This window comes from Megalobrama amblycephala, unplaced genomic scaffold, assembly GCF_018812025.1.
Source record: "Megalobrama amblycephala isolate DHTTF-2021 unplaced genomic scaffold, ASM1881202v1 scaffold199, whole genome shotgun sequence".
Taxonomy (NCBI): domain Eukaryota; kingdom Metazoa; phylum Chordata; class Actinopteri; order Cypriniformes; family Xenocyprididae; genus Megalobrama; species Megalobrama amblycephala.
In genome coordinates, this window is record NW_025953336.1 from 1,291,833 (window position 1) to 1,305,967 (window position 14,135).

A 14,135-nucleotide genomic window follows, 5' to 3' on the forward strand; every position below is an offset into this window, starting at 1 on the left:
TGTAGTTGTAACCATCTCTTAACTCTGTATCAAAGAAAAAGTTGGTCTTACTTGCACTTTGAATATTGAGAGGGTGCGATTATGGTTTCAACTTGCAAAGTGTTACCATAAAAATGAATAACAGATAAGAATAAAATTCTCTTAATCTTATTAAGCACAAACAGTAAGGTTTCATTTGTTAACATTAGTTAATGCACTGTGAACTATCATGAACTAACAATGAATGACTATTTTTATTAACTAACATAAACAAAGATTAATAAATATTGTAGCAGAGATATTGCTCATTGTAAGTTGATGTTGGTTAATACATTAATGTTAATAAATGAGACCTTATTGTAAAGTGTTAACATTTTTATTTATACTGTTTATTTCTATGATCAGTTTGTGGAAAGGAGTTCAGTTAGGAGGTCAAAAGTTATAGAAGCTCATAAATCATGTACAGTAAGGTCTGAAGAGACTGAAATACAGAAGAGAAGTCAGTCCGTTGAGTTAGTGGCAAAACCTTTTACAGTGCTTGAGTACTGTTGTCTTTTACTGCATATGATAATTCATACTCAGAAAGTAGAACTGAATGACATTCATTATAAGATGATTAGTTAAAACATTTCAAATACACCTGCAGAATATTTTTTCTAGTCATGTATTTCGCCATTGAGAATTTCTTAAAAATAGTGTGTAAAAATCTTGTCTCGTCTCGTCTCGTGAACTCAATCTCGAGTCTTGTCTCGTCTCGTGAGATACCCGTCTCGTCACACCCCTACTATATACACTATACTTTACTAGGGATTAGGGTGACCAGATGAGATTGGCTGAAATTCGGACGGGGGGGTGGGGGTCTGGGGTGACGGGATGGGGGGCTTCTATGATATTAGACTGCGTAGCCTATAATAAAAGATAATGAATTTCAAACCTGAACCAAACATATTTTTATTCAAAGATCAACAGTCTGTCATTAGTCTTTAGTCTGCCACAAAAAAAGCACATTAAAATCATTCACTCAAATGTCATTGTGAAAAAAAACAAAACAATGACTGTTGTAAGTAACTAATCAGACCTTTCTGTATAGCCTAACGCTAATAAGCTTAAACGAAAATAACGAAATAATTGTGTATTGAAGTATTTTTTTGTACACAGTGTCGCGAGCAATCAATCACTCCTTTACGCGTGCATCACTGTCCTCCTCGCGGCTGCAGCAACTTGCGCTCTCTTCATCAAGGCTTAAAACAAAATGGGACAAAAAGGTCGTATTGTCTTTGTGCATATAGATTAATTAGATAAATGAATAGAGACAATAAAACTTTTAATTCACACAGCTATAGCCTACCTAGGTTGTGGAGGCCCGACGTCAGTATATTTCGCAGAGGTTTTCACTGTTTCCAGCACTCCTGTCTTTTCCCTAGCCGCCTACGGTAATTTTTTAGAACTTAGAAAAAAGATGCTGCAGCCAATGAGCAGCCGGCGGGGGCCGGTTGCAGGACAAACCTCCGCAGACAGTTTTTAATGTTTATCAGAAAATAACTACTCAAGATTTTGCTTTAGTATAATTTTCGGGACAATTCGGGATTCGGGACAACAGTTTAGATTTCGGGACTGTCCCGAATTTTTCGGGACGTCTGGTCACCCTACTAGGGATGTCAAAACTTGATTCGGTCATAAGTTGATATTTAAAAAAAAACAAAAACAAAAAAACAATACCAGTCACTTTACAGAATCAGTAGAACCGACACTTTTCTACAACTAAGTGCAGTCACTGTATTCAAACCATCTCCTGTTTGAGCTAAATACTGTAAAACTAATTATGGTAATTACTTTTAATATAATGTTGTCTTTGTGCACTTCTGCAATTCTTAATCTTTACTTGAATATTCAATGCTTCTGTTAGATAACTAATAAACTTTAAATGAATTTGTCTTTATTCTAGTTATTCTAGTGCTTGATGTTTCTACTACTTGTATTTTTTCTTTACATTATTACTGAATATTAACATAGAAATTAGCAAAATTTGATTTGGAAATTATTAGAGCAAAACTATAAGTTCAGAAAAGTAAAAAAGAGAGAAAGAGAGAAATTCTTGAAATATGTCACAGTTTTTATTTAATTTGATAATATTTGTATAAATAGAATTTCAGTGTTTTTTGTATTCAACACTACTATATTAGGGATACACCAAAATGAAAATGTATGGCTTTTCATAAATTTTCACCGCCTTTTACCTGGGGTTATGAAAGGGTTAGCACTGCTTTTGCAGTGTTAACTACACATTGCAGTGCCAAACTTGTACAGTGTGAAATGATGCAGTGTTAGAATGTTACAACTAGATGCTTAGCAACCGACAACCAATCGCGTGCCTTATATTCACGCACTTCGGGCAGTCACGGAAACACTACGCAATGTATATAAACAGTCATTTCTGCTTATGATAGGAAAAATGTCAAATGGCAATGGAAAACATGACAATTGCAGTGAAGAAGAAATGGTCATTCTTACCTTTAAAGTTTGAAAAGTTTATTCAGAAAAAAACTTGACAGTACAGTCATCAATGAGGATAAGTAATGCTAGGGCCTTTATGTAAACAGGTCACGTGCTGCGTTTGTCCAGTCAGTAACACTGACACCACAAATATGCAAATAAGGACTTTAACCCAGGGTTTAGGAATGTCCAGGATTAACTGTTTAGTATAGGTATAGAATGAGCAGTGTGAAACGTGAATAAAGATAATCCAGGATTCTATTTACCTGGTTTTTAGAATAACTCAGGGTTAACTATTTCAAGTGTGAAAAGCCCTTTCTTGGCCAAGGCTAAAGCCAAATATAATGAAACAATTGGCCAACATTTTTTTTTTTTTTTTTCTATTTAGCCAATTTTTTCACCATTGCATAAATTAAAGTCAAAATATGCTTTTTACTATTTTGTCTTGCTTTTAAAAGAAAAAATTAAATTACAAAACTATAATTTAAAAATATTTAACACTGAAATTTTTTTTTTACATTCCAGCAGACATTATACCAACAAAGCACAATTCACTTAACATAAATAAATTAGTTTATAATATCTTTATTTGGCCATCTTTGAGCCCCCCTTCTTCAATAGCTATATTAAGCCTATAACTATACTGAAAGAATGTAGTGTAGAAGGGGTGGGAATCTTTAGACACCTCACATTCCGATCCGATTCTGGGAGTCACGGTCTGATTCCAAAACGATTCTTTTTTAAATTTTATTAAATTACATATGTAATTAAAAGTACTTTTTAAAAATAATTACAAATTAAAAAAAAATTACATAAAAACAATTGTATGTTAGGAATTTTTAAATATATAAACTAATATAGCTTCAAAACATAAAAGCAAGTAAATAATAAAGAGAAATAAAGAAACAATATTACAAGCAATAAACAAAGAGTGCCTTCAGTATTTAAGAGTATCTGAACGTTTTCCATTTAAGAGCTGTGAGTGATTTTTCTCTTTCTCATCTTTACTGTTGTTTGATTATTACTGATGACATCATAAACAGTGGGAAGTAAGCTGCATTCACACTAGTGCATAGATCTCTTTTGAAATATAAGATGTGGTTTGTCCTATCTGTTTAATCCCTTAACATAACTGACTGTGTTTACATTAATTTTGCATCATAAAACCATTTTTAAAAGCAAGTATATTTAACCACTTAAATGGAGTCACACACAGAGCAAGAACTCTTCACAAAGCACACATGAGCATTTGAAATTGAAAGTAGCCTTCTGTCAGTGAGTTTCATATTTTTTAAAATATAACCCCAATGTATTCCGAACAACATAAATGATGCCTTTCACTCTGATTGCAATTTAATCGTATCATCAAAAACACCATTTATTCGGCCTTTTCACTTCTTCAGTCGAACACTGAAAGTGCTTTTTTTTGCTATTTTCAGCAGAATAATTTCGGTTACCGAACATCCGGTGCGTCCCTATACTATATATTATACACTGTATACACTGCACTGTTTACTATGCACTGCATAAAAGGGCTGCAACAACTAATTGATAATAATCTATAATCAAAATAATCGACAATGAATTTGATTATCAGTTAATTTTGTTGAATTTGATTATCAGTTAATAGTCATTTGGAAAAAGTCGCCAGTTTGCACTTTGTTTGGAAGACAACATTGGGCAGGATGTGGAATAACATTTTATTTTTTTAAAATAAAATATAGAAAATAAAAATGGGCTTATCAAAGAAATAATTGTCAAATTAATTGACTATCAAAACAATTGTTACAGCCTAGTATAGTACAGCCTAGACTAAACTGTATTTTGTTTACTATACAGTACATAGTATACTACAAATTATATTATACTGTACACTATGTACTATTACTATTTATGCAATCTACTATTTAGGCAGTACTATTGCCATATGGTACTGTACTATTGCCATATGTTACTGTAAACTGCATACTATATGCTATGATATACCATTTTGTTACAAGGTAATTCAGAGTGTCTGCTTGTCTTTTGGGACATATGGTTCAAAGTGTGTGCATGTGCATGCATCTAATGTATCACAGTCCTACAAGATGGGGATTTTTGGATGAATCCACCCAGAAATCTAGAGCACTGAAATGCACAGAGAGGAAGAGAGAGAGAGAAAATGAGAAAGTCTTTGTTCAGAGGCAGAAATTTTCAGGGGATAATTAGAGTGAGCGCTAAGGACTGGGGCCAAAGAGAGAAACTCTAAAGCTCCAAGCAGAGATTATCTAAACCAGAGCTGAACTTCTCCTGACTCTTCTAATCACTCCTCAAAGACAGCTAGTCGCATAGCATATCTCTCACACTGCAGTAGCAAGCTAACCCACCCAGCCCCAGTCACTTCTGACTTTAGTCCAGTCTTGTGAAGGCTCTAGATTAGCTCTTAGCAGAAGCCATTTGGATGACCTTCAGCCACCAGTAATTTCATCATCCCCAGCACAAGCACACTGATCCTCAGCCATTAGCCTAAGCTAATAACTTCTTCTCATCTCACTAAAACATAAGTAGAGGGTTGGTGAGGTGCTGATTTCATTTCCCTCCTCCAGTACATAAAAGAACTGTTACTGTTAGCGGTCTCTTCCATTATCTGCTATGTGTGGGGTTGCTAGCAAAGTATAATTTGTTCATTTATGTAAATGTTTAGGTCTCTTTATACTATATATACTCTTCTTTCACTTTTATTGAAAATAAGAGAGGACAGAAAATGTGTCTACAGTGGTGTCACAACAACACTTGATGTGTCATCTCAGAATATTGACTAGCCAATCAGCTGTAAGCTTGCAGCTGTACTTTCATACACCCGGCGCAATGTGGCACAAATGTTTGTTGCTAGTTTCAGCCCAACACAGTTATCATTTTCATGTACAGTGCTACGTTGTTTAAACAGCATGGGCGTGTTGGTCTGAAAATAGGGTGTGTTCAGGTGCATTGTTGGCATTCAAAAACGGATTCAAAAACGTTCATGTAAACACCTTAATCGATCCGATTGAGCTCAATCCGAATGAAATTTCGATCGGATTGGAAGGGGTGGTTTATTCCTTTTCTCTTCCGATCCAACAGCAAAAAATGACCATTGTAAACGCTTGAATCCGACTACTTTCTCAATCGTATTCAGAAGTCTCTGGGGCACATGCGCAATGCAATGTTGACACGCATTATGCAGTGCGCAAGTTCACGTTCATGTCTTTAGTTGTAAAGATGTATGCCAACAGACAGTGGCGTACGAAGGGATACATACGCCACTGTCTGTTGGCATACATCTTTATTGGAATATTGGAAATAATATTGGAAATCTTTCCGTTTTAAAACATTGAAGGGGAGCCAATGGATATTACACAAGAAGCAACGTGCAAACTTTGAGCGAGACTTATGCTGGTGAAAAAGTCTCAACCTAAGTCAGTATTCAAAGCGAAAGTAAAAAGTGACAAAACTCAGAGACGATTTCAACATAATATGCTGATAACTGTTATAGTATATAACTGTCTTAATTCATTCCATTATTTCTCTTGTGGCAGTACATATAAGCTTGTGAAACAAATGAGAATAATAGTATTTTGTGTTAAACAGGTTGGTTTTTTAAAGTCGGTGCTTTAAGTAAAGCTGCACTTAATTTTCATTGATGACTGCGGTATTAGGAAATATTATAGCCTACACTCTTAATAATTTTAATTAGCTATAGGCCTATAATTCATCGTATATTAGACCTAAAAAATGTTTAAAACATTTTCAAAGATAGCTAATAGGCTAATCTTTTATTATCCTCACAGCACGTAGTATAATATTAATTTAATAATAAAAGAAGCCGAACCTAATAGTTATAATAATAGACTAGAAGAATGTAACAGCCCTACATTAATTGGAAATACCAAATCCTCTTAATATTGCCAAGATTTGATGCTTTTGACAATATCTCTGGTTATCGTCGATACATGATCATCATTTGTTAACAGACGCAACCCGGGTTACCGCAAGTGTGATTGATATGACATCACATATGCAGAGCGCGTGCGCAAAAGTTTTGATCGGAATGTATATAAAACACATATAAACGAATATTTGAATCAGATTACAATGTTTAGAGTACAGGTAAACAGATCTGCAATCGGATTCGATTCATTCGGACTGACGAAAATTGGTGCATGTAAACATAGCCAGTGACACGCAGCAGAACACAAACATGCCAAATATTAAAAATAAAAGGATTACAATGTAAAAGATTATTATTGTGTGCATAAAGATAAAAATTCTTTGGTGGAATCTGGCTTGTACCGTAGTCTGCTTGCGCACTTTAACCTCGCGCATGAGCAGATCTGTTTCCTCGCTAGAGAAGCGTTCAAATTTCTTACAAATTCTGCCATGTAAATGGCGAATCTGCCATGGCGTGAGCACAACTGTTTTTTAAAGGGAATGGGAGATGAGAATCTGATTGGTTTATTGCCATAACGCCCAAAACACACCCATTACTCATTTAGAGAATTTATTTATTTATTCATTTAGAGGGACAACCCTTTTAGACCATGCGCTGGGCATGGGACCATTTTTCCTGTTGTTAAACTAGCAAAAGTGGATTCAGACGCATCCTAAGTGCACTTGCGCTAGCGCTTTAGACCATGCGCTCGATCGTTAAAATGGGGCCCTTATGTAAAATGAAAATGCAATCCTATTTTATTTTCAACAGCAATCCATTGGCAAACTATTTCAGAACAGCAAAATCATTTCACAAATAAATCTTAATATTAATAACTGTAGATTTAGGGGGTCAGAACGTCTAGCATCTTAATTTTAAAATAAAATATATAAAACCACAATTTCGAATTTTTTACCATCAATGTGCTAGTGACAATATTGATTGATTAAATGATTTTGTATATTTTTAATATCATAATGTTAAATTCTTATTTCATTTTTGACATGGAGACCATGTAGAAAAGTGTAGAAATCTATCGATTTTAAAGGGAAAAAAATAGTTTTGTTTTGTATTGTGTAGACACAACACAATGCCACAAGAATTTGCTCAAATCACAAAGTCATAACTAAAAGTGAAGAAAAAGTTAAAGACAACAGAAAAGAGATCCAAGAGGTCAATTTATATGAAAGGTTCTGTCTCAGCGTCTCTGGTTTTAAAGCATAAATATGCGGTGGCATAGTAATACACTCAACCTGTCCCTGGAGTCACTGACTCAGCCCAAAACACAAGCCCTCTCTGAATGATATACTTATACAGATACACAGCTTCAAAATCCAGCCTGTTCATGCACTCAGCAACACAAGAACCTCAGAAACATGAGACACTGCAACATTATATGACTTAGAAATGGAAAGCATAATTTAAATAAATCAACAAGCTCCAGAAAGACACCACCAATACATCTCCATATCACCGTAAATAAGATGATTCATCTATTTTGACCGCAAAACTTGGTTTCATAATCAGCATTCATGGCTGGGCTGTCTGGACAAGAAGATCCCGTATCCCAAAGACTCACTAACTTAACTATCATATACTGCAGAAGGTAATGCTAATCTGCAGTGGCTAATAAGGCCTACTAATATAATAGGGAAAGCATGCAATACCTTTGTTTCTGCCTACATAGGGGTTGGTTGAAGAGGTTCCACAGAGACAAACAGGAAGGGTGATGTCAACAAGAAGGACAGTGGGAAAGAGAGAGACAGGGACAGTAAATTGTAGGATGAGAGTTGTGCACACATACATATTCTGGACAGATTTACATGCACTTTAGAATAATGAGAGCATTCAGACTGCATTATCTGACTTGATTTGCCGTAGAATTCCCTGTATTGCAGAATTAATATGGATATAATTGTTACCCCATCCATATGACTTGAACTGAGGTGGGGGAAAAACGTGCTAGTGTTTCTCAAACTAACAGATGCTCAGGGACAGAGTTTGGCACTATTTTGTATTTCTGGTCTGGAAGACAGGCATATGTTGATTCATATATTTAGATGTATCTTTCTCTATAAGGACTAACCGGTTCAAAGGCTTTCATGTCAGGACACGAGTGCTTGAATGAAGGACATATAATGGATTCATGTCTGAGTGGCTGTCCATCTCCACTGAGAACCCACCACAAGCATGACGCACCCAAGAATTGTACATTTCTGTGCCAAGTGACCTTAATTAGTAGGTGGGATTTGCCATGAATAGGCTTTTTAAGAGAGAGAGAGAAAATACAGTTTTTCTTTTTCTTTTTTTTTATACATAATTTGTCTATTTTTATAAGGACAAATTTTAATAACCAAAAACATAATATTTAGCTGTGCTTCAAATTTTGCCTGCAACCCTGTTACCACATTATTTTCTATTGGACATTGCTTAAAATCATGACAGCCAACAAGTAACATCAATTTGGAGCCTTTCAACAGCATGGCAGGAAGACAAGTAAATAATCTCATTCCATAAATCTCATTTATTTGTTTCTACAAATTGTAGTGTTGACTACATTCATCAAACTTGACTATTTGTTGCCACTGCCAGAACTTTTGTAAGAAAATAGATCAAACGTTTTTTTTTGTTGGTTTTTTTTAATAACTATAAACCAACATTTAGGCAGAAAGAAAGCTCCTACTGAGTGACACCTTAAATTTAGTTTAAATTTGCTAACATGCTATGTGCAACCCTGTTATCCATTCTGACAGATTTTAGTGTTTTCTTTTAAAGTTGCATTTGAATTTTAGGTTTAATCCCAGAATATAACAAAATCACAAATCAGATTTTTAAATTGTATTTGAACATTAATTTCAGTAACAGGACTGCAAAATGAGACAAAATACTTTTAATTTATATTAAATAATATTATAAAAAACTATAATATAATATTTCATATTAAATAATAATATAAATGTTTATATAGCTATAATATTTAGTTTGACCTTCACATGTTGACAACCAACATTTTCTGAACCTTCTTTCAGTATTTAAAAGTTGGTAGAAGCCCAGAATTCGGGACAAAACCATCATGGCAGATCTTCCTATACCACACATTTAAAAAGAAAAATCTTTCAAACTATTTAAAAAGGAATCATTCTATTAATATGCCCTTTTGCTTCCTTTCAGCATGGTTCATTTAGAAAGAGCTGTTCCGTTTAGCTCAGGGATATATTATTTATAACTGCATAGTAATTCTGCAAGTCTATGAATGATATCTAAGTAAAATGAAGGGCAGATCAGTGATTGTACATTATGGGTCAGTTGGCACTGCAGTAGTCTAACGTATGAGAGAGAATGTAACTTGCTATGACATCATGGGGGGAGTCAACCCTGAGAAAACCGCACTCCTAACCTGTCAGTTCACCACAGTATCACAGAGAGAAATTACATAATTCAGGCAAGAGGACAATAATCATGCAGTCACGAGGGCAGAGCCAATCAGTGCAGGGAGCTGCATGCACGTGCAAGAGAAGTCGCAAAAACAATGTAAACACATTGGAAAATGTGCAATAATAGAGCATACCTTGTGGAGACTTCACCATATGCGCGAACCCTTGGGGAAGAAAATGAGCGATAGACAGAGAAAGAAAGAAAACTTGAGAACACCAATACCAATACTGTTCAGGTATTGAGACCGCTCATAGTTTGGTGACAGACAAACCATGGCTATCACACTAAAGCTGAAGCTTTCAGCAATTAAAAAAAGCTTCATACAGAAAGAGAAATTGACAACAACATTTCTAACTCCCTAATCCAGGACAACTGTGCTAACATTAATTAGGGCTGTCAATTAATTTAGTACAATATATATATATATATATATATATATATATATATATATATATACCAATAATAAAAATATATATATATACTTGCAACATTCAAAGTATTTAATCATGCCCACTGAGCTGTATGTAAATTCTAGAATAAGGAATTGTACAGCCATTGGAGCCATTTAAACTTGAAATATAATCTAAATGTGAACCAAATTTTTGTCATTCTGTTGTTCAAAACAGCTGGACAGAGCACAGAACGGTAAGATGTTTTTAAGTTTTTGAAAGAAGCCTCTTGTTCTCAACAAGTCTGCAAATTTTATTTGATCAAAAATAAGTATAAATAATTACTGTGAAACATTATTAAAAATGTAAAACAGTTGTTTTATATATATATTATATATATATTTTAATAATTTAATTGTAATTTATCCCTGTGATGACAAAGCTAAATTCTTAGCAGCCATTACTCCAGTCTTCAGTGTCACATGATCCTTCTAATATCTTCATAATCTAATATGCTGATTGGTGCGCTTGTAACATTTCTTATTATTATCAACGTTGAAAACAGTTGTGCTGTTTCATATTAATGTGGAAACTGTGATACTTTCTTTTTTGTAACAATTTGAAAGGCTTTACTGTCACTTTGGATCAATTTAATGCATCCTTGTTGAATAATGTATTAAAAAATCTTAACTGACCCCAAACGTTTGAATGGTAGTGTACAGTATGTGATTTTTTTTTTTTTTATTATTCATTTTGATTAATCAACATAATGTAATCAATTTGGTTATTTTTATATAATTGACAGCCCTAATAGTAATACGTTATTGTAATATAAGCAGATTGTGTAATCTGACACTTTCACACATACAGCCTTTGCCAGAAATTTAAATGTGTAAATATACATTTATATTCAAGTATTGTGCTAGCTTTCCAACTTTTCAATCACAAAGTTCTGAAGGAGCTAATGCTGTAAGTCCAAGTCATTTCCTTTTATCATAACAATTTAGCCACAAAAATCTGCAAACTTGTGCATTCAGCTCCAAATAAATTGTGCTCTCCCATTTTTCTAGTAGAAGCAGGGGTATTGATGATTATTAATAGGTGATTGATTAATTGTTTTAAATACTCTGATGGATTTCTAGAGAGCATGCATAGATTATGTATGCATAGTCACCTCCACGACACAGAGCCTTGGCTTGTAAAAATGGAATGAGCTCAACTTAATGAGGTGTGGGAGTATTTCACAACAAACAAGGATTATGTTCACTGCCAGCACTGTGCTGAAGTACAACATGACAACAAACACTATGATCGTCTGTCAGGAGAATTGCAAGCCGGGAGGAAATGACCAGTGTAATCTACACACAAGCAAGTTATAATTCAGTGCAATTTAAAGTTCATAGCCAAAAGTAATGTCCATAATAATTTATGTGGCTGTATTTTTATTTTATTATTTTTTGGTAATTCATTAATAAATTTAAATTTTTTTGTTTGTTTGTTTGTTTGTTTGTTTGTTTTTTGTAATTTTATTATTTTTATTATTGGTATTAATGTTAATACATTTTAACATTTATTAAATTAATGCACTGATACAGCTTACCGAAAAATTATTAACAGAGGAAAACATTTAAATTAACTGTGTGCTAGGGTAAGTGGGGTACATGCACAAAGTATTTGGAGTCCTGTTTTATGCAATTGTATGGCTTTATGTGTGAAAGTGACTATTAAGTGAATAGAACATTATTTTAATTCTCTTCATCTGGCTTTTACCCAAGTTCATACAATATGTGCTGAGTTTGCACAGCCTAAGACTCACTTACCGGGAGTTTTGTTGACAGCTTTTGAGAAGACGGCACAAAGGGGAAGGAAGACAGAGAAAGTTCAACTGTTAGACACGCCTTTGACTTTGCATGGAGGCTGTCATGCAAAAATTTCTTTTTTGAAATATAAACAAACTTGTTTGTCATGCAAGGGATCAGGACTGTCCCTGTGCATGCCTATTACAACAACAAAAAAAATCCTGTGGAACAAAAAGTGCATAATATCTGTTCCATTTTTGAGAGAAACAGATTGACGTTATTGTTTAAAATCACTCCATCACATTGAGAATATTGCTGCAGAAATATTGTATCTAGTGCCAGAATGCAACAGTGTTCCTCACATACTCTGGATGAGACCATAAATCCAAGCAGGTTACTAAACCAGCTGTCCGATGTGGACCACGTGGATTTACGAGGTTGTGAGGTTTGTGGATTTCTGGACACGCTGTGGACACAAAGAATTACTCTCAATGAAGACTCGTGTATACAGCTATCCAAGCAAATCATCCAAAGTTGTTTCATGTTTCTGAATAAAGCAGTTTAAATGAATGCACACTGATTGCAAGAGGAGAACAGCACAGTTCAACCAAATAATCACATACTGTAAAACCTTAAACCAGACATTTGAGATCGTAAAGCTTATATGAATCACCAGTAATTAAATAAAATCTGACAAACCAATTTAAATCAAAGAAATAACTAAAATATATATTTTTAAAGCTGCAGATAAAACCACAAGTTCTCTGGTAACATTCCTTGGAAATTAAATCCATAACCTTGATGTTGCGAGCAGCATGTACTGCAAGCTGAGCTAAATGTTGAATATCATATAGACAAGTTAGCAGTCGCACAAACATTTTAAAGTAACATGGCATGCCTGTCCCTGCTTCATCAGAGGTAATTCGACAAAAAAAAATTAATCGGCCATCATTGAGCATGTCACACTAAGCAATCAAAGACTGATAATTTTACCAAATGAGGAAAGAAATATTTTTTGATTCACAAAATTTGCCATCTCAGAAGGCAAAACCATGGCAAAAAAAATAAATAAATTGTACAACGTGCACCCTAGTTAACATTCCCTCCTTCCTTTCTGGCTGGGAAAAAAAAATCATATGGATTTTCTGAAGGCCACACAACATCAGATATCTCCATCTGTTAGCTTGAGTCAGTTTTCCAGAGTTTTGTCTCTTTCCTGTCGTACTTTCAGGGTTGGAACCAGAGGATGATCAGTTTATTTTTTCAATAATTGCTGGTCTGCCTGGCTTATTGCATTTACAATAGGCTTTTAGGGCACACTTGTCAAGCTTTTAGGATTCGCTGGGTTTCTTGGCTTATAGCACTTTTGGTAAATTTAATCGATAGAGACAGTCTGATGTTTCATGTCTGAGTTTAATTGCAAAGTTGAATCGACCAGCATACAGTATAATGTGTTTAGGATGCTGGCTGCTGGTGGCCCCACTATACTTCTTAACTAGCTTATCTTTCTTTTCTTCAGTATTGTAGTACACAAATCTGAGTACAAGACCATATTTTCATTGTCCTGTTCTTGTCATGGACTCAGGAGCCTTTTGACTTGACTCAGACTAAAGTCATGAGTACTACAACAAAAATACTTTTTGTGGTCTGTGCATACGATCTGCTCTGTGCTATCGTATCTCTGGGCTGGAGCAAACCATGTGTGAGCTGCAGAGGTTCACATGACACTGACGCAAAACCAGGCTTGATTCATCCCAGAGGAAAGCATAATTTCACTGTCTGAATCATTTAGACCTGATTTGACTAGACTCACTCAACCCTATTCTGGTATCAGTCTTGACTTGGTCAACCTACTCATGTCTTGGTCTCTGACTTGAATAAACTGGTCTTGACTACAACACTGCCTCATTTATCAACAAAATGGCTGCCTCTTAGAACAATACCCCTGCCTCCACTGTTAAATAAAAACACAGAAGAGTGCAGAATCGGATTTCCAGACAGTGTCACTTTGGCTGGTTACTTGAAGCATTTGAGAGAGAGAGAGAGAAAGAGGGTTTATCGCCTTCACGTGACCATATCCCTCTTGATGACATG

General features: G+C 34.7%; 1 protein-coding gene across 20 annotated transcripts in view; it reads right to left on the bottom strand.

The window, feature by feature from the left end:
• Window positions 1–14,135, bottom strand: part of LOC125260924 (neurexin-3b) — a 494,859-nt gene that overhangs the window by 471,013 nt on the left and 9,711 nt on the right. For 14 of the 20 annotated variants that reach the window (XR_007183156.1, XR_007183155.1, XR_007183154.1 and 11 more), the window contains exons 3-5: window positions 12,063–12,080; window positions 9,987–10,016; window positions 8,086–8,097 (exon numbers count right to left, since the gene is read on the bottom strand). Coding sequence is in view for 16 of the 20 variants with exons in the window: in XM_048179441.1 (XP_048035398.1) it covers window positions 8,086–8,097; window positions 9,987–10,016; window positions 12,063–12,080 (60 nt within the window). In the remaining 4 variants the exon portion in view is untranslated. The remainder of the gene's footprint in view (window positions 1–8,085; window positions 8,098–9,986; window positions 10,017–12,062; window positions 12,081–14,135) is intronic. The other 6 variants (XR_007183157.1, XM_048179444.1, XM_048179443.1 and 3 more) reach the window with 1 other exon arrangement.